General features: G+C 47.6%; 1 protein-coding gene and 1 long non-coding RNA gene across 3 annotated transcripts; one reads left to right on the top strand and one right to left on the bottom strand.

Annotated features, from left to right (window-relative positions):
• Positions 1 to 666: 666 nt before the first annotated feature.
• On the bottom strand, positions 667 to 1,173 carry LOC124680211. The gene is made up of 2 exons (XR_006995437.1): positions 955 to 1,173; positions 667 to 745 (listed from the first exon to the last, which is right to left on the bottom strand). It is a non-coding gene; the product is annotated as an uncharacterized LOC124680211 (long non-coding RNA).
• A 741-nt stretch (positions 1,174 to 1,914) lies between these two features.
• Positions 1,915 to 3,011, top strand: LOC124680212 (bZIP transcription factor RISBZ5-like). Of its 2 annotated transcripts, XM_047215306.1 has the most exons (2): positions 1,915 to 2,579; positions 2,661 to 3,011. In XM_047215306.1, the coding sequence occupies exons 1-2, from the start codon at positions 1,935 to 1,937 to the stop codon at positions 2,691 to 2,693; spliced, it is 678 nt and encodes a 225-aa protein (XP_047071262.1). In that variant the 5' UTR covers positions 1,915 to 1,934; the 3' UTR covers positions 2,694 to 3,011. The 2 variants fall into 2 exon arrangements, with proteins under 2 accessions (XP_047071262.1, XP_047071261.1); XM_047215305.1 differs by having other exon boundaries at positions 1,915 to 3,011.
• The last annotated feature ends 18,335 nt before the right edge of the window (positions 3,012 to 21,346 follow it).

Below are 21,346 nucleotides of genomic sequence, written 5' to 3'. Positions count from 1 at the left end.
GTAACGACGAGAGATGCAACAAAGCAATAGATCCGATGACAAAAACGAATGAGCTACCAAGATTGATTGATACGAACTTGGAGCGCTATGTATTTATTTATGTTGTTGAACAACTGATGCAAGGGACTATCGTAGATTATCAAATCAATATTCTATGCTTTTGTAGTTGCCCATAAGGCCATAGCAGAGGAGAATAGAGGTAAGAAATGGTTCACCACCTACCTATATCAGTTAGTGTTCACTAAACCATCACTCCTCATTTAGAAATCCACAAAAAACAAATCATATGCATATGAAGAAAGCATAAATGGTATATAAAAAGGAAGCCAGATCTAGGCTTAACTTGATGTGTTCATCTCGCAAGAAGCATTTTCACAATTATGCTGACCAAAGCAAAGCAAGTGTGATTAGGGGAGGAAAGCTCGTACCTAAAGCAGAGCATGGCATTGAGGCAAGGAAGCATAAACTCGCCGCGATCTGCCGTTCCGATGAAATACAAGTTGTTTGAATTGTTTCTTTCCCTGTTCACAAGATGGACCAAACAAGATTATAGGTATAGAGACAATTTTACACAATAATTATGGTCTACTTCCTGGTATAGCTGAAATTTCTGCTAATAAAAATCAAAACAAGTAGGTATACATGAAGTAGAAGAAAATAAAACTACCTGCCAGCCTCTGACTCCCGTCCTTATTTATCCATGAAAGTTGTCTCTGCGCAGCTTATTGGTCCATGGCCTCACGAGCTGTGGACACAGTATAACCAAACACTAAAATTAGAGGTAGAAGTAGAGAAGATTGGGAGAGATAGAGAGGGGTTATCTGGACTGCCAAGAACGAGAGGATGAGCTTGGTGCTGCTGAGGATGAGGGCCACACCAACGCAAATATGAATGGACAGAGAGATGTGGGATGAGGCAGCGTACATACCAGATGGAGGAGACGAGGATGCTCACCTGGTTCCCGCGCTCATGGTCGGGGAGGATCTAGCACGCGGTGCTCGGGATCAGAGGAAGCTTCCCTGCCATGGTCGTGGTCGGGGACGGCGAGTTTGACGAGAGACCTGCAGGGTGGAGGGGACGAGGGAGGAGGCCGCCACCAACGACAGCTGCTCGGTCACCCCGCGTGGCACCCCTCCTCCATGGTCGCTGTTGAGGCCGCCGCCGTCTGCCCCGTGAGCACCACGAGCCCGAACGAGCAGATCAAGCGACGGGCGGCGAGGAGGCTGTCGTGGTCGCCACCAGATGCCCTCCATCGCTGGACTCGAGTAGGGATGGGCGCGGTGGAGGCCCTGATGCCTTCTTCTGCTCCGGCACGGCGCTTGTCGAGGGCCTGGCGGCATCCTCTGCGCGTGTGTGCACGGCAGCGGCGCCCCAGCGACGAGGGTTGCAGGTGGAGGAGGTGAGGCCGAGGGAAGGGGAAGAGAAGGGACGGGGGCGGCGGCTGCGGGGGATTGGCGGGCGGCTGCCTGCGTGTGGATCGAGCGAGGAGAGGGAGCGAGGGGATTGAGGAGGACGGGGCGACGGGATTGGGGGCTGGCGGCGGCGGCGATGGGAGGGCGCGAGGGGAGAGGAGGACGTGGGAGGCGGGTGAGAGCGGAGCGATGGAACGGGCCGCGCGGGCTCATCAGCTGACCCATGGATAAAATGCGGAACCGAGCGAGGGCCTCGCTGCTCTGGACGAAATCGACGGTGAAGATCGCGCCACGTCAGCTCGATCTGACGGCCGAAAATCCAAACGTTTGTGAGACCCCCTATGGGGAGCATCATATACACCTTTAGAGTCCCTCACCTACCCATGGCTTCTTCTCCACATGAGCCATAGACAGCAAACAAGATCAATCACTTAGCTACATCGCAGCTATAAACTAGCGCTACTACACTAGAAGCTAGCATAAGCAAAGAAGAGACAAGAAGAGACAAGAAGAAACAAGATCATGTACCACCATAACCATGGCGAGGTGGCCAGCCTTCACTTCCTCCCGCCTCCAAATCGTCCCCCCTCCTTCGCCGCTCACCACCACATAAACATGGCCGTGCCGCCTCAGGCCTACTTCCCTCCCTCCTTTGATCTTACTGCTCTACTCGCCGGAGACGATGCGTCTCCTGGCTTTGAACTTGACACTATCCTAGAAGAAGCGGCTCACCTTGCCAGCGGCAATGGCTCACCCAGCTCGGGCTCCGACGCCGGAGGCGTCAAATACTTCCAGGTGGGCGTTGCTGGCGATGGCGTTGGCGTTGGAGCTGCCGAGGAGGAGAGGAGGCGACGGCGTATGGTCTCGAACCGGGAGTCGGCGCGACGGTCGCGCATGCGCAAGCAGCGGCAGCTGAGCGAGCTGAGGGCGCAGGCCGCGCACCTCCGTGGCGCCAACCGCCGCCTCCTCGACGAGCTCAACGGCGCATTGAGGCAGTGCGCCGCCGCCCGCCGCGAGAGCGCCCAACTCAGGGACGAGAAGGCCGAGTTGACCAAGAAGCTCAAGCAGCTGTCGCACCAATCGGCGCCGGAAAAGAAAGCCGCCTCGAGCAATCATAGTAGCTGTTCCTCGGAGGAGGCCGAAGGAGAAGAAAGCATGGGGCCAAGAGCCCAAGAAGGCACCACCGAAAGCCACAACCGTTGGCGCCGTTGTGGCCACGAGGAAGCGGGAGTCGACAAGAGCAGGACTGCAGGACTGCAGGAGTCGAGGGCCCAAGGCTGAGAAGGTGAGCAGTAAGATTTTAATCAAGCCTGCATCGGAAGCTACGGAAGAGGAGAACGCTTCTAGTGTGGCTTCCCCCGGGAAGAAGGTGAGGTGGACGAGCTACGGTTCTGCACCCGGTGCGAGGGTGACGAAGAAGAAGGCACTGCAGAGTTCCTGAATCACTTTTTATCTGAACCTTCCTGAATCAGTTTTCTTCACAAGACGTTTTCCGTCGCTGTAAAACGTATAACTAGCTAACTCGGTGCTTGTTCGGATGCTTGTTGCTTGAGTTATGCGCCCTTCTGATCCTTCAAAAGATATGCTCTATTTTGCTCTTTTTTTAGGGGTGCACTTATTTTGCGTAACAGATGCGTTTGTGTATGATTCTGTCATGCAGTGCATTCTGATTTCTGAAAAAATATTGAAGGAAAATTCATATTTCTGAATGTCACGGTCCTTCAGGAACTGAGGAGAGCCATAGAGCTGTGGCCAGTGGCCAATACAGGTTGATGGACCCGGTTTTATGGGCTGCCATCTAGAATAGCTCATTGAACAAGCAATGTACTAGCTGATGCGAAAATTCTTGTACAAGATCAGATCTATAAAGAAACACAAAGGTTACACCATCACTATCCATGCATATTTTATTTTACCTTCAAAATAAATAAGTGTCTCAACTTCTATTTTTTTACATATTTATAGAATATTGCCTTAACATACCACATTCCTTTGATATTTTATTTCAAACTTTAAACGTGCTTTTATGGCGTTTTTCATTATTGTAACTTGGTTTCTACGGATATTTTCTCTTGAGCGAGAGATCGACAAACCATCATTGTTGTGATGTAAAAAAAAAAGGGTCCTCGTTTTCTTCAACATGCGTCCTGATGTTTCCCCTCGCCTCTGGTGACCGATGCAGAGAGGTGAGGGGATCCTAGATGCGCGTAGATTAGGTACTGCCTACGTATATTTTGTATGTCCATGGCTGCGGTGTCTCTGTGGTGGAGACCAAAAAAGATCCTTTGCTTCAGTCCCGTCATGGTAGGATTGTCATAGTCGAAGTTGAGGAGAGAAATTCTACTATGATGGTAATCGTCCAGAGTGCATCAGTATATCAGGATGGTGAGAGAAGTGCCGCCAATGCTGAGTTTAATTTGGTGTCTAGTTTCTTTAGTTTGTCTTTTTGTGTTATTTGTATTCTTTCACAATTGTTTGGTGGCCTCCTTTACAAGGTTTTTGGCCCAAGACACTAGGCATTCGTTGATGCTCGGTTTTCAACTATCATGGTACGCGGTTTCTTGGGACTCCCCAAAACTTTAAAGTTGCTCCAAGTTATACTACTATGAATGTTCTGTAGAGACATATGGAGGAACTTGAAGATATGATTGTAGAGACCACTATATGCATGTTTGGTTCAGTTTATTGGATTGGACATATATACTAGCCTCAATTACTCAATGTAAACTCCGATGATCATTTTCTAAGAAAAGCCAGATCATTTTCGTAGAGAAAAACTGGTGCTAGCTCTGAAGTAAAAACCCACAAGCCTGGTCGATCTCCACGCGACACCCGTCCCTCACCAGAGCACCATATACCGCCGGAGGGTCGTCACGCGGCAACCCGCAAAGCAGAGCACGACGGCGACCACCCCAAATTAAACAACCAACATGATTTGACGATGGTGCCGCATAATATACTCCTACTAGTAGTACTAATTAATCACCAATCAAGAGCGCCCCTTGATCAGCACAAGGGTTCTCTCAAATCCTCAATGGCCTCTCTCGCCCACACGTATATCATCCAAGTAGCTAGCTTCGCCTGCATAGCTTGATTAGCTAGTGGAGTTTTAATCACCCAAAGCGCCGGCGTACCAAAGTTGGTCTGCATCACCCTGCTGACTTGGACGCTAGATCGTTGGGCACAACTTGCATTTTCACCCCCGTAAGCTAATTAGCCACTGACCCTCCTTCTTCTTTCTTTCGCGTCGCTATTGGATATGGTCCATCAGTGAGTGTGATATTTACAGTGGTTTGTCTTCAGTTTATATCTTGAACATATATTCGAAGAGATCTGCAGTCCGAACAATTACCATGCGATTTCTTTTTTAACTACCGTAATATTGGTGGTCTATTGCTGCATGCGCCTCTTGGACAGATGCAACATGTAGTAGTATAATTGGCTGGGAAGCGTACGTACTCCCACTACGTACGATGCAAGGGAGGAGAGAGATTCGAGTCTTATCCACAGCAATCAATCGATCCAGTCGGTGTCGAGTCCTCCAGGCGATGCAACGGGGCGACCCAATTAGGCGCTCCTAAACTGCCAATAATTTAACGAGTGTATGCAAAAGGAGACTACGGCTTTTACGCCCAGAAAGGGATCTTGGTGCAACGAGCGCAAGTGCGCGTGTGTTGAGGAAAAGGAAGCTAATGCCCCGAGCACAGAGACACGCGCGCGGTGGTGGTGACGATCGGCGATCGCGACTCGGCCGGGCCTATCCGTGAAAGCAGATCGCTTGGTTCCGGGGGAGAGGAAACGATACGGATCTTGATTGTGATCGTTCCGCTGCCTTCCCGTCGTCGTCTTCAACGTACTGGAGGCACATGGACTGACACATGGTTTATGTCTACGGATTGGAATCCTAATGGCGTGTCTGATCATGCTGCTATTTTATTAGATACGTGGTACATCCATCAGGTTCCTCATAAAATATTTAAATTTGAACTCTGCTGGTTTCTCATCGAAGATCTGGCAGATGTTGTAACTAGATGGCATGATGATTTTGCCAATTTACGGAGAGTTCCTAAAGGCTGGAACTTAAATATCGAAGGGGCGTACAAAAGTGAGAGGGATCTGATTTCAGAACATGTAGGTTATATTGATAAACACAGTGAGCTAGCAGGCCTTTCTGCAGCTGACTATGAGTATAGATGTTACTTGCAGAATATGTTAAATCAAATCTTTCGTGAAGACGAAGTTAACTGACCGCAACGAACTAAAGAAAGAGGTTTGCTAGAGGGAGATCCGCTAGAGTGATTAAAGTTTCACTTAAATTGATGGAATTAAACTAGATCATCATGTTGAGATACATATCTTGTATATCCGGATGTGTATCCTCTGTAGTTATTGTATAGCGATACATATCCTTGTATTTACTATTGGGCCCGCCTCCTTCCTTGTATAGTCGAGAACGTGGCCTATATATGTACCGCCATATGCATCCGATCAATACATCGAGCATTGCATCCCTTTCTACATGGTATCAGACACCTCCTAGATCCTAGCCGCGCGCCGCCTCTCTTCCCCGTGCGCCGCACCCCCCCAACCCCTAAACCCTAGCAGCGCCGCCTCTCCTCCCTCTCTAGCCGCGCGCCGCCTCCCCTTCCCCATCATGTCAACCCCTAGCTCCAACCCCTTCGCCGACTCCTCCACCCCCGACCCGGCCAGCTCCGCGCCGTCGCCATCACCGACCATGTCCCCGTCAAGCTGTCCACCACCGCCGCCAACTACCTCGCACTGGAAGACGTACTTCTACCTCCTCTTCCGCGAGTACAACCTGCGCGATCACATCGACGGCACCGCCGACCTCCTCGCTCTGCGACGCCGACTGGCTGGCCATCGACGCCACCATCATCCGCTGGCTCTTCCTCACCGTCTCGCCGGACATCTTCAAGACCGTCGTTCGGGAAGACGATGATGCCCGCACGGTGTGGGGAAAGATCAACGACCTCTTCACCAATAACAAGCTCCAACGTGTTGTCTTTTTGCAGCAGGAATTCTTCGGCACACCCCAGGGCGATCAAACCTTGGACGCCTACTGCCTGCGCCTCAAGGCCATCTCCGACGAGCTCCAAGACCTTGGGTTCCGGATTGGCGACGAGCTCCTCCTCTCCACCCTCACCGCCGGCCTCAGTGAGGACTGATGTCTACGGGTCTTCTATTCTTGTAGACAGTGTTGGGCCTCCAAGAGCAGAGGTTTGTAGAACAGCAGCAAGTTTCCCTTAAGTGGATCACTGTTATCACCAGAATTTGACCGGATCAGAGGTGGGCCGCGATTAAAGATGGACTTGAAGAATAAATATGGAAGAGGTACATGAATCGGCCTTTTATACCAAGTTGGGCTAAATTGCCCGTGTATCTGTATTATATTAGATCGTATCTTAAATTAGAAGTTAGAATTTGGCCCGTGCACGGTTAGGTGCACGCCCACAGTAGAAAGTCCCCTGGACTATAAATATGTACCTAGGGTTTATGGAATAAACAACAACTCACGTTCAACCCCAAAAACAAACCAATCTCGGCGCATCGCCAACTCCTTCGTCTCGAGGGTTTCTATCAGGTAAGCGACATGCTGCCTAGATCGCATCTTGCGATCTAGGCAGCACAAGCTCCCGTTGTTCATGCGTTGCTCGTCATCGAAGCGCTTTTGATGGCGAGCAACGTAGTTATCATTAGATGTGTTAGGGTTAGCATTGTTCTTCGTTTAAGCATGCTTACGTAGTGCAACCCTTGCATATCTAGCCGTCCTCACGCCTATCCCAGGTGTGGGGGCGGCACCCCGCTTGATCATTATTTAGTAGATCTGGTCCGTTACGATTGCTCCTTGTTCTACAAGGATTAGTTTAATATCTCGCAATAGTTTGGCCTTACAAAGGGGGAGGATCCTGTGGCACGTAGGGTGGCGTTCGCAAGTCCTAAACGGGATGTTCCTAGGATCAACTTCATGTTGGTTTTTTGGCCTTGTTTAGGATCGGCTTACGAGCACCGTGCGTGGCCATCCGGCCCAACCTTGGAGTAGGATGATCCGATTATGTGGTGAAAACCCTAAATCGTCGTAGATCTCATTAGCTTCATCTTGATCAAGCGGGACCACCAAGTATTCGTACACCCCGTACGGATCATGGGTGGATCGGCTCTTTGAGCCGATTCACGGGATAACCCGAGAGCCGATCGAGGCTCGTATTTAACGTTTACATGTATGCCCTGCGGAAACTAAGCGAGGCAATCTCATCACCTTCCGACCGGGTATAGGTCAGGTGGCACGCCCTTGCACTTCGCAACGCCGCGTGTGACCGGAAGAGCATTGCGGGCCGTCGCTCGGAGGGGTCTCGGCCAGCCGCAGCTCTAGGCTCCCCCGGCTCTACGGTGTTGACAAGGCCGCTGCCCGCCGGTGGGTTTTGGCGGTCAACACATTCGGCACGCCCGGTGGGACAATCTTCGACATCCACCGCATCGCCATCTACATCCGAGATGGCGGAAAGCACTCCGGTCAAATATGAGGACCCGACCGACGAGCTCAAGAAGAAGCATGACGAGGTCAAGACAGTCCTCGAGGCCGAACTCATCGGCTCCTTTGAAAAGACCCGTTCACACGATGTCAAGCTCCATGGGAACGCACGTCCGTGGCTTGGCGTCAACATGGTGGATCTCAGCCACTCCTTAAGGGAGACAGGGCTCTCCTTTGCTGTCAACATGGCAGGGCTTGCCGGCCGCCATGGCAAAGATAAGGCGAGAGAGCAGCCAATCCCGGGGCAAGGACGAAGAGGAGGCCGGTTCAAGCGATCGGCTTCGATATGATGATAAAGGTACAACAATGAAGACGGTATAGAGTCTTATAATGCTTTCAATATGTCTTTTATGTGAGTTTTGCTGTACCGGTTCATACTTGTGTTTGCTTTAAACACCTTGCTAGCCTAAACCTTGTATCGAGAGGGAATACTTCTCATGCATCCAAAATCCTTGAGCCGACCACTATGCCATTTGTGTCCACCATACCTACCTACTACGTGGTATTTATCCGCCATTCCAAAGTAAATCGCTTGAGTGCTACCTTTAAAATTCCATCATTCACCTTTGCAATATATAGCTCATGGGACAAATAGCTTAAAAACTATTGTGGTATTGAATATGTACTTATGCACTTTATCTCTTATTAAGTTGCTTGTTGTGCGATAACCATGTTTACGGGGACGCCATCAACTGTTCCTTGTTGAATATCATGTGAGTTGCTATGCATGTCCGTCTTGTCCGAAGTAAGAGAGATCTACCACCTTAATGGTTGGAGCATGCATTTGTTAGAGAAGAACATTGGGCCGCTAACTAAAGCCATGAATCATGGTGGAAGTTTCAGTTTTGGACATATATCCTCAATCTCATATGAGAATAATAATTGTTGCCACATGCTTATGCATTAAAGAGGAGTCCATTATCTGTTGTCCATGTTGTCCCGGTATGGATGTCTAAGTTGAGAATAATCAAAAGCGAGAAATCCAAAATGCGAGCTTTCTCCTTAGACCTTTGTACAGGCGGCATGGAGGTACCCCATTGTGACACTTGGTTAAAACATGTGCATTGCAAAGATCCGGTAGTCCAAGCTAATTAGGACAAGGTGCGGGCACTATTAGTATACTATGCATAAGGCTTGCAACTTGTAAGATATAACTTTCATAACTCATATGCTTTATTACTACCGTTGACAAAATTGTTTCATGTTTTCAAAATAAGAGCTCTAGCACAAATATAGCAATCCATGCTTCCCTCTGCGAAGGGCCTTTCTTCTACTTTTATTGTTGAGTCAGTTTACCCATTTCCTTCTATCTAAAAAGCAAACACTTGTGTTAACTGTGCATTGATTCCTACATACTTGCATATTGCACTTGTTATATTACTTTATGTTGACAATATCCGGAAGATATACACAAGACTGCATTCGAGTACCAGGTTCAATGGGCTTGTTTGAATATGTAGTCATGACATTTGGACTGAAGAAACTCGGGGGGTAGCTCACCCCGAAGGTCCTCTCCTCTAGAGAGCCGATTTCGTTCAAATCGGCTGGCTCTGCATGCTAGTGCCCACGGACATGATCAAGCCCAGGTCCATTCGGCTAATTTGTGTATCCTCGTCTCTGTTTCGCCTTGTCTGAGACTCGGGGGGCAACCGACCTGGTAAATGTTCTGTTTCTAGATGCCAATTGGAGTATCATCGGCTGGTCCTGTGTAGCAACCTTCTTCGAGGATGGTGAATTTTGCAGAGGAGTGTCACCAGGTCTCAGAGTCATCAGTCGAAGAAGATGAAGGACAGATTATGAGAGACCAATGCGTTGCTATCGGCTCATTGGGCGTCGATCCAGCTAACAATCGGCGGTTTCTGCTCTGCCACGACATGACCCGACGAAGGAAAAGCATAATGATTTTGGAAATGTCATTTCCAAAACCAGGGGGGCATGTGTTATCACCAGAATTTGACCGGATCAGAGGTGGGCCGCGATTAAAGATGGACTTGAAGAATAAATATGGAAGAGGTACATGAATCGGCCTTTTATACCAAGTTGGGCTAAATTGCCCGTGTATCTGTATTATATTAGATCGTATCTTAAATTAGAAGTTAGAATTTGGCCCGTGCACGGTTAGGTGCACGCCCACAGTAGAAAGTCCCCTGGACTATAAATATGTACCTAGGGTTTATGGAATAAACAACAACTCACGTTCAACCCCAAAAACAAACCAATCTCGGCGCATCGCCAACTCCTTCGTCTCGAGGGTTTCTATCGGGTAAGCGACATGCTGCCTAGATCGCATCTTGCGATCTAGGCAGCACAAGCCCCACGTTGTTCATGCGTTGCTCGTACTGAAGCGCTTTTGATGGCGAGCAACGTAGTTATCATTAGATGTGTTAGGGTTAGCATTGTTCTTCGTTTAAGCATGCTTACGTAGTGCAACCCTTGCATATCTAGCCGTCCTCACGCCTATCCCGGTGTGGGGGCGGCACCCCGCTTGATCATTATTTAGTAGATCTGGTCCGTTACGATTGCTCCTTGTTCTACAAGGATTAGTTTAATATCCGCAATAGTTTGGCCTTACAAAGGGGGAGGATCCTGTGGCACGTAGGGTGGCGTTCGCAAGTCCTAAACGGGATGTTCCTAGGATCAACTTCATGTTGGTTTTTTGGCCTTGTTTAGGATCGGCTTACGAGCACCGTGCGTGGCCATCTGGCCCAACCTGGAGTAGGATGATCCGATTATGTGGTGAAAACCCTAAATCGTCGTAGATCTCTTTAGCTTCATCTTGATCAAGCAGGACCACCAAGTATTCGTACACCCCGTACGGATCATGGGTGGATCGGCTCTTTGAGCCGATTCACGGGATAACCTGAGAGCCGATCGAGGCTCGTATTTAACGTTTACATGTATGCCCTGCAGGAAACTAAGCGAGGCAATCTCATCACCTTCCTGACCAGGTATAGGTCAGGTGGCACGCCCTTGCACTTCGCAACGCCGCGTGTGACCGGAAGAGCATTGCGGGCCGTCGCTCGGAGGGGTCTCAGCCAGCCGCAGCTCTAGGCTCCCCCCGGCTCTACGGTGTTGACAAGGCCGCTGCCCGCCGGTGGGTTTTGGCAGTCAACAATCACCCAAGGTTTATCGAACTCAGGGAGGAAGAGGTCAAAGATATCCCTCTCATGCAACCCTGCAACCACAAAGCAAGAAGTCTCTTGTGTCCCCAACACACCTAATATGTGCACTAGTTCGGCGAAGAGATAGTGAAATACAAGTGGTATGAATAAATATGAGCAGTAGTAACGGCGCCAGAAAAGTGCTTGCTGGCGTGCAGTTGATGGTATTAATATTGCAGGAAGTAAAGATGTAGTAAAACAGTAAACAAGCAGCGATAGCAGTATTTAGGAACAAGGCCTAGGGATCATACTTTCACTAGTGGACACTCTCAACATTGATCACATAACAGAATAAATAGATAGATGCTAGACTCTACACCCTCTTGTTGGATGATGAACACCACTAACTGTGTAGGATTACACGAACCCTCAATGCCGGAGTTAACAAGCTCCACAATATTCGATGTTCATGTTTAAATAACCTTAGAGTGCATGACGGATCAACATAACCAAACCAAGTACTAACATAGCATGCACACTCGTCACCTTCACACTACGAAAGGAGGCATAGATCACATCAATACCATCATAGCAATAGTTAACTTCATAATCTACAAGAGATCACAATCATAGCCTACGCCAAGTACTACACGATGCACACACTCGTCACCATTACACCGTGCGGGAGGAATAAACTACTTTAATAACATCACTAGAGTAGCACACGGATATATTGTGATACAAAACACATTGCAATCATAAAGAGATATAAATAAGCACTTCACTATGCCATTCATAACGGTGAATAAGTATTCTGTGAAATATAGCCTAAGAGACCCACACGGTGCACACACTGTCACCTTTACACACGTGGGACAAGGAGTCTCCGGAGATCACATAAGTAAAATCCACTTGACTAGCATAATGACATCTAGATTACAAGCATCATCATATGAATCTCAATCATGTAAGGCAGCTCATGAGATTATTGTATTGAAGCACATAGGAGAGAGATTAACCACATAGCTACCGGTACAGCCCCGAGCCTCGATGGAGAACTACTCCCTCCTCATGGGAGACGAGCAGCGTTGATAGAGATGGCGGTGGTGTCGATGGAGGAGCCTTCCGGGGGCACTTCCCCGTCCCGGCGGCGTGCGGAACAGAGACTCCTATCCCCCAGATCTTGGCTTCGCGATGGCGGCGGCTCTGGAAGGTTTTCTCTGGTTTCGTCGAACGTGGTAGGGTTTTCGCGACGGAGACCTTAAGTAGGCGGAAGGGCAGCCTCGGAGGGGGCCTGGTGGGCCCACACAATAGGGGGCGCGACCCCCCCTCTGGCCGCGCCAGGGTGTTGTGTGGGGCCCCCAGGGCTCCCCTCTGGCGGCTCTCGGGTGTTCTGGAAGCTTCGTGGAAAAATAGGATGCTGGGCGTTGATTTCGTCCGATTCCGAGAATATTTCTTTACTAGGATTTACGGAACCAAAAACAGCGAAAACGACAAGCGGCCCTTCGGCATCTCGTCAATAGGTTAGTTCCGGAAAACGCATAAATATGACATAAAGTATGTATAAAACATGTAGATATCATCCATAATGTGGCATGGAACATAAGAAATTATCGATACGTCGGAGACGTATCAGCATCCCCAAGCTTAGTTTCTGCTCGTCCCGAGCAGGTAAACGATAACAAAGATAATTTCTGGAGTGACATGCCATCATAATCTTGATCATACTATTGTAAGCATATGTAATGAATGCAGCGATCAAAACAATGGTAAATGACATGAGTAAACAAATGAATCATAAAGCAAAGACTTTTCATGAATAGTACTTTCAAGACAAGCATCAATAAGTCTTGCATAAGAGTTAACTCATAAAGCAATAAATCCATAGTAAAGGCATTGAAGCAACACAATGGAAGATTAAGTTTCAGCGGTTGCTTTCAACTTGTAACATGTATATCTCAATGATAGTTTGTCAATGCAAAGCAATATAACAAGTGCAATATGCAAGTATGTAGGAATCAATGCACAGTTCACACAAGTGTTTGCTTCTTGAGGTGGAGAGAAATAGGTGAACTGACTCAACATAAAAGTAAAAGATAGGCCCTTCGCAGAGGGAAGCAGGGATTAGATCATGTGCTAGAGCTTTTTAAGTTTTGAAATCATATAGAGAGCATAAAAGTAAAGTTTTGAGAGGTGTTTGTTGTTGTCAACGAATGGTAGTGGGCACTCTAACTACCTTATCAACCAGACTTTCAAGAGCGGCTCCCATGAAGGACGTTATCTCTACCAGCAAGGTAGATCATCCCTCTTCTCTTTTGTTTACACATGTACTTTAGTTTCATTATTTATGGATGACACTCCTCCCAACCTTTTACTTACACAAGCCATGGCTAACCGAATCCTCGGGTGCCTTCCAACAATCACATACCATGAAGGAGTGTCTATTTGCAAAATTAAGTTGCTTATCGATGAATCAGAGCAAAACATGTGAAGAGAATTATTAATGCAAGTTAATTAATCGGGGCTGGGAACCCCATTGCCGGCTCTTTTTGCAAAATTATTGGATAAGTGGATGAAGCCACTAGTCCATTGTGAAAGTCCGTAGAAGTAAATGACAAGATCGAAAGATAAAACACCACATACTTCCTCATGAGCTATAAAACATTGACACAAATAAGAAGTGATAAATTTTGAATTATTTAAAGGTAGCACTCAAGCAATTTACTTTGGAATGGCGGAGAAATACCATGTAGTAGGTAGGTATGGTGGACACAAATGGCATAGTGGTTGGCTCAAGGATTTTGGATGCATGAGAAGTTTTCCCTCTCGATACAAGGCTTAGGCTAGCAAGGTTATTTGAAACAAACACAAGGATGAACCGGTGCAGCAAAACTCACATAAAAGACATATTGTAAACATTATAAGACTCTACACCGTCTTCCTTGTTGTTCAAACTCAATACTAGAAATTATCTAGACTTTAGAGAAACCAATTATGCAAACCAAATTTTAGCAAGCTCTATGTATTTCTTCATTAATAGGTGCAAAGTATATGATGCAAGAGCTTAAACATGAGCACAACAATTTCCAAGTATCACATTATCCAAGACATTTTACCAATTACTACATGTAGCATTTTCCGTTTCCAACCATATAACAATTAACGAAGCAGTTTCAACCTTCGCCATGAATATTAAAAACTAAGAACATATATGTTCATATGAACCAGCGGAGCGTGTCTCTCTCCCACACAAGCATGTATTTATTCAGAGAATGAAAATAACAAAACAAAAATAAAAGCACACAGACGCTCCAAGTAAAGTACATAAGATGTGACCGAATAAAAATATAGTTTCAAGGGAGGAACCTGATAATGTTGTCGATGAAGAAGGGGATGCCTTGGGCATCCCCAAGCTTAGACGCTTGAGTCTTCTTAAAATATGCAGGGGTGAACCACCGGGGCATCCCCAAGCTTAGAGCTTTCACTCTCCTTGATCATAGTATATCATCCTCCTCTCTTGACCCTTGAAAACTTCCTCCACACCAAACTCAAAACAAACTCATTAGAGGGTTAGTGCATAATCAAAAACTCACATGTTCAGAGGTGACACAATCATTCTTAACACTTCCGGACATTGCCCAAAGCTACTGGAAAGTAATGGAACAAAGAAATCCACCCAACACAACGAAAGAAGCAATGCGAAATAAAAGGCAGAATCTGTCAAAACAGAACAGTCCGTAAAGACGAATTATAAAGAGGCACCAGACTTGCTCAAATGAAAATGCTCAAATTTAATGAAAGTTGCGTACATATCTGAGGATCACTCACGTAAATTGGCATGATTTTCTGAGTTACCTACAGAGAATTAGGCCCAGATTCGTGACAGCAAGAAATCTGTTTCTGCGCAGTAATCCAAATCTAGTATGAACCTTACTATCAAAGACTTTACTTGGCACAACAATGCAACAAAATTAAGATAAGGAGAGGTTGCTACAGTAGTAACAACTTCCAAGACACAAATACAAAATAAAAATACTGTAGCAAAATAAACACATGGGTTATCTCCCAAGAAGTTCTTTCTTTATAGCCATTAAGATGGGCTCAGCAGTTTTAATGATGCACTCGCAAGAAATAGTAGTTGAAGCAAAAGAGAGCATCAAGAAGCAAATTCAAAACAAATTTAAGCCTAACATGCTTCCTATGCATAGGAATCTTGTAAATAGACAAATTCATGAAGCATAATGCAACAAGCATAGAAAGATAAAACAAGTGCAGCTTCAAGATTTTCAGCAAAAAGAGAGGTGTTTTAGTAACATGAAAATTTCTACAACCATATTTTCCTCTCTCATAATAATATCCAGTAGCATCATGAGCAAACTCAACAATATAACTATCAAATGAAACATTCTTATCATGAGTCTCATGCATAAAATTATTACTCTCCACATAAGCATAATCAATTTTATTAGTTGTAGTGGGAGCAAATTCAACAAAGTAGCTATCATTATTATTCGCATCAAGTGTAGGAGGCATAGTATAATCACAAAAAAATTTACTCTCCATAGTAGGTGGCACCAAAAGACCACTATCACTATAATCATCATAAATAGGAGGCAAAGTATCATCAAAGAAAATTTTCTCCTCAATGCTTGGGGGACTAAAAAGATCTTGAAAACCAGCTTCCCCAAGCTTAGAACTTTCTATATCATTATCAACAATGGTGTTCAAAGCGTTCATACTAATATTACTACCAGCATGCAAATAAGGTTCCATAGGTTTTTTAATTTTCGCATTAAACCATCCATGTCTTAAATCAGGAAATAGAATAAGAAGCTCATTGTTGTCCATTATGCCTAACTAGTGTAAACAAGAAACAAAAAGATGCAATTGCAGGATCTAAAGGAAATAGCTTCGAGCACTCACACAACAGCAACAGAAAAAGTACTTAGTTACCTGGGACCGGAGTATGAGTGCCTTTTACCTTTCCTCCCCGGCAACGGCGCCAGAAAAGTGCTTGATGTCTACGGGTGCTTCTATTCTTGTAGACAGTGTTGGGCCTCCAAGAGCAGAGGTTTGTAGAACAGCAGCAAGTTTCCCTTAAGTGGATCACCCAAGGTTTATCAAACTCAGGGAGGAAGAGGTCAAAGATATCCCTCTCATGCAACCCTGCAACCACAAAGCAAGAAGTCTCTTGTGTCCCCAACACACCTAATAGGTGCACTAGTTCGGCGAAGGGAAACTTGCTGCTGTTCTACAAACCTCTGCTCTTGGAGGTCCAACACTGTCTACAAGAATAGAAGCTCCAGTAGACATCAGTACTGTAGCAAAATAAACACATGGGTTATCTCCCAAGAAGTTCTTTCTTTATAGCCATTAAGATGGGCTCAGCAGTTTTAATGATGCACTCGCAAGAAATAGTAGTTGAAGCAAAAGAGAGCATCAAGAAGCAAATTCAAAACAAATTTAAGCCTAACATTCTTCCTATGCATAGGAATCTTGTAAATAAACAAATTCTTGAAGCATAATGCAACAAGCATAGAAAGATAAAACAAGTGCAGCTTCAAGATTTTCAGCAAAAAGAGAGGTGTTGTAGTAACATGAAAATTTCTACAACCATATTTTCCTCTCTCATAATAATATCCAGTAGCATCATGAGCAAACTCAACAATATAACTATCAAATGAAACATTCTTATCATGAGTCTCATGCATAAAATTATTACTCTCCGCATAAGCATAATCAATTTTATTAGTTGTAGTGGGAGCAAATTCAACAAAGTAGCTATCATTATTATTCTCATCATCAAATATAGGAGGCATAATATAATCACAATAAAATTCACTCTCCATAGTAGGCGGCACCAAAAGACCACTATCATTATAATCATCATAAATAGGAGGCAAAGTATCATCAAAGAAAATTTTCTCCTCAATGCTTGGGGGACTAAAAAGATCATGCTCATCAAAACCAGCTTCCCCAAGCTTAGAATTTTCCATATCGTTAGCAACAATGGTGTTCAAAGCGTTCATACAATTATGTTCCATAGGTTTTTTAATTTTCGCATCAAACCATCCATGCCTTAAATCAGGAAATAGAATAAGAAGCTCATTGTTGTCCATTATGCCTAACTAGTGTAAACAAGAAACAAAAAGATGCAGTTGCAGGATCTAAAGGAAATAGCTTCGAGCACACACACAACAGCGCCAGAAAAGTACTTTACCTGGGACCGGAGTATGAATGCCTTTTACCTTTCCTCCCCGGCAACGGCGCCAGAAAAGTGCTTGATGTCTACGGGTCTTCTATTCTTGTAGACAGTGTTGGGCCTCCAAGAGCAGAGGTTTGTAGAACAGCAGCAAGTTTCCCTTAAGTGGATCACCCAAGGTTTATCGAACTCGGGGAGGAAGAGGTCAAAGATATCCCTCTCATGCAACCCTGCAACCACAAAGCAAGAAGTCTCTTGTGTCCCCAACACACCTAATAGGTGCACTAGTTCGGCGAAGAGATAGTGAAATACAAGTGGTATGAATAAATATGAGCAGTAGTAACGGCGCCGAGAAAAGTGCTTGCTGGCGTGCGGTTGATGGTATTAATATTGCAGGAAGTAAAGATGCGAGTAAAACGAGTAAACAAGCAGCGATAGCGATATTTAGGAACAAGGCCTAGGGATCATACTTTCACTAGTGGACACTCTCAACATTGATCACATAATAGAATAAATAGATAGATGCTAGACTCTACACCCTCTTTTTGGATGATGAACACCACTAACTGTGTAGGATTACACGAACCCTCAATGCCGGAGTTAACAAGCTCCACAATATTCGATGTTCATGTTTAAATAACCTTAGAGTGCATGACAGATCAACATAACCAAACCAAGTACTAACATAGCATGCACACTGTCACCTTCACACTACGAAAGGAGGCATAGATCACATTAATACCATCATAGCAATAGTTAACTTCATAATCTACAAGAGATCACAATCATAGCCTACGCCAAGTACTACACGATGCACACACTGTCACCATTACACCGTGCGGGAGGAATAAACTACTTTAATAACATCACTAGAGTAGCACACAGATATATTGTGATACAAAACACATTGCAATCATAAAGAGATATAAATAAGCACTTCACTATGCCATTCATAACGGTGAATAAGTATTCTGTGAAATATAGCCTAAGAGACCCACACGGTGCACACACTGTCACCTTTACACACGTGGGACAAGGAGTCTCCGGAGTTCACATAAGTAAAATCCACTTGACTAGCATAATGACATCTAGATTACAAGCATCATCATATGAATCTCAATCATGTAAGGCAGCTCATGAGATTATTGTATTGAAGCACATAGGAGAGAGATTAACCACATAGCTACCGGTACAGCCCCGAGCCTCGATGGAGAACTACTCCCTCCTCATGGGAGACAGCAGCGTTGATGGAGATGGCGGTGGTGTCGATGGAGGAGCCTTCCGGGGGCACTTCCCCGTCCCGGCGGCGTGCCGGAACAGAGACTCCTGTCCCCCAGATCTTGGCTTCGCGATGGCGACGGCTCTGGAAGGTTTTCTCTGGTTTTGTCGAACGTGGTAGGGTTTTCGTGACGGAGACCTTAAGTAGGCGGAAGGGCAGCCTCGGAGGGGGCCTGGTGGGCCATCACAATAGGGGGCGCGGCCCCCCCTCTGGCCGCGCCAGGGTGTTGTGTGGGGCCCCCAGGGCTCCCCTCTGGCAGCTCTCGGGTGTTCTGGAAGCTTCCTGGAAAAATAGGATGCTGGGCGTTGATTTCGTCCGATTCCGAGAATATTTCCTTACTAGGATTTTTGGAACCAAAAACAGCGAAAACGACAAGTCGGCCCTTCGGCATCTCGTCAATAGGTTAGTTCCGGAAAACGCATAAATATGACATAAAGTATGTATAAAACATGTAGATATCATCAATAATGTGGCATGGAACATAAGAAATTATCGATACGTCGGAGACGTATCAAGGACCTCGGTAATGCCGCCTCCAACCTCACCCTCATGACCAACCCTACGTTCGAGCGGGCGGTCGACTACCTCCGGCTGGAGGAACGCCGGCTGAAGGGTGTGCGCACCCGGGCGGTTCACACCGCTCTATGGGCCAGCGGCAACAGCGTTCTTCCTCATGGCGGAGGAGCTCCACCGGCGCCCACCCCCGTCCCTCCACACCCTACGCCTCAGCCGCAACAACACCAAGGAGGAGGGGGCGGTGGCCGCGGCCGCGGCCGTCGCCGTGGCCGTGGTGGTGGCCGTGGCGGTGGCAACAACGGCGGCCCTGGCATCGTCGGTCCGCGCCCCGGGTACTCACACCCCACTCCGCCGTGGGCGGGCGGACACAACCCCTGGACGGGGGTCGTGCACGCCTACACCATGACCGTTCCGCATCCCCCCGTCCCCGGCACCGTCGGCCCCCGTCCGCCGATGCACCAGGCCTTCATCGCCGCGCCACCGCAGGCTCCCGCCGGCCTGCCCTACGCTCCCGCCTACGGCGGCATGATGCCGCCGTCCCCGACGGCCCACTGGGACCCCCGCGCTGTACACCGCCCTTCAGCACGCTCCCTCGCCAGGCGCTTACTCTGGCGCTGGCGACTGGTTCATGGACACTGGAGCCTCCGCACACATGGCTGCTCACCCGGGTAACCTTTCCACTTCATCTCCGACATCCACTTCCTCTCGCATCATCGTCGGTAACGGTGCTGGTCTTCCCATCTCTCATATTGGCTCCACTCATTTTCCTTCTAATTCCACACCATTGTCTCTTAATAATGTCTTAGTTTCCCCACATCTTGTTCAGAATTTAGTTTCCGTCAAAACTCTTTCTCGTGATAACTCGCAGACTCGTGGAATTTGACGAGTTTGGTTTTTCACGTAAAGGACGCCCGTACCCGGATGGTTTTGCACCGCTGTGAGAGTCCCGGCGACCTGTACCCCGTTCAGCCGTCTCCCTCCACTCACGCTGCACCTCGGGCGCTCTCGCCGGCGTCGATCTTTGGCACGCTCGTCTTGGCCATCCCAGCTCCACCTCGCTTCGACAAATAATGAGAGGCTTTTCTTTTTCATGTAATAAACTGGCGGCTCACTCATGTGATGCCTGCCGACTAGGCAAACATGTTTGGCTTCCTTTTAGTACTTCATCCACAGTTGCATCTCATCCCTTTCAATTACTTCATAGTGATGTATGGACGTCCCCTATACCGATTCATTCTGGTTTCTTTATTATCTCGTTATTCTCGATGATTTTTCTCACTTTGTCTGGACTTTTCCTCTTCGTAAGAAATCTGACGTCGCTTCGACACTCACCGCCTTTTATTCTTATGTGTCTACGCAGTTCGGTCGCCCCATCCTCGCCCTCCAAACTGACAACGGCAAGGAGTTCGACAACACCACCATCCGCACCCTTCTCTCCACCCACGGCACCATATTCTGCCTAACTTGCCCATACACCTCCCAGCAGAACGGCCGCGCCGAGCGCGTCCTACGCACCCTTAATGACTGTGTCCATACCCTCCTGTTCCACGCTCACATGCCCCCCCAGTTCTGGCCGGACGCCCTCTCCACCGCCACCCTTCTACTCAACCTACGCCCGTGTCGCCCTCGCTGGAATTACACACCACATAACCTCCTGTTTGGCTCACCCCCCTCATACGACGGTCTCCGTATTTTCGGTTGTCGTTGTTTCCCTAGTACCGCTGCCACCACCCCTCATAAACTCGCCCCTCGCTCCATTCCGTGTGTATTTCTCGGTTACCCGGCTAACACCAAAGGCTACCGTTGCTATGATCCGGTCTCTCACCGCGTCATCACGTCTCGGCACGTTTACTTTGATGAGCATTGTTTTCCCTTTGCACAGGAACATGTGCGGACTTCTCCTCCCGCGACTGACAGTCCGCGGCATCATGGCCCTACCTTGGTGGAGGTCCCTGGCTCGGCAACGCCCCAGCGCGCTCCCTCTACTACAGCTGCGACGCCCTCGAGCGCTGCCTCGGGCTCACACGCGGCGCCCTCGAGCCCCGCCTCGGGCGCCACCGCCTCGCCCCCGACACCGCCCGCGTCGCCCTCGAGCACTGCCTCGGGCACCGCCGTGTCATCCTCGGGTACCGCTGCGTCCTCGACCGCGTCGCCCTCGAGCCCCAGCTCGGGCGATGCCTCGCCTCCGGCCCCTCCTCCGCCTCCTCCACCACCGGCGACGAGCCCCCTCACGCGCGCCCGTGCGGGGATTCGCGTCCCGAGTACGCGGTACCCCTCGGACGAGTA

This window comes from Lolium rigidum, unplaced genomic scaffold (assembly GCF_022539505.1).
Source record: "Lolium rigidum isolate FL_2022 unplaced genomic scaffold, APGP_CSIRO_Lrig_0.1 contig_1005_1, whole genome shotgun sequence".
NCBI lineage: Eukaryota > Viridiplantae > Streptophyta > Magnoliopsida > Poales > Poaceae > Lolium > Lolium rigidum.
The sequence above is the reverse complement of the archived record's forward strand: the minus strand, read 5'-3'. Positions and strand labels throughout refer to the sequence as shown.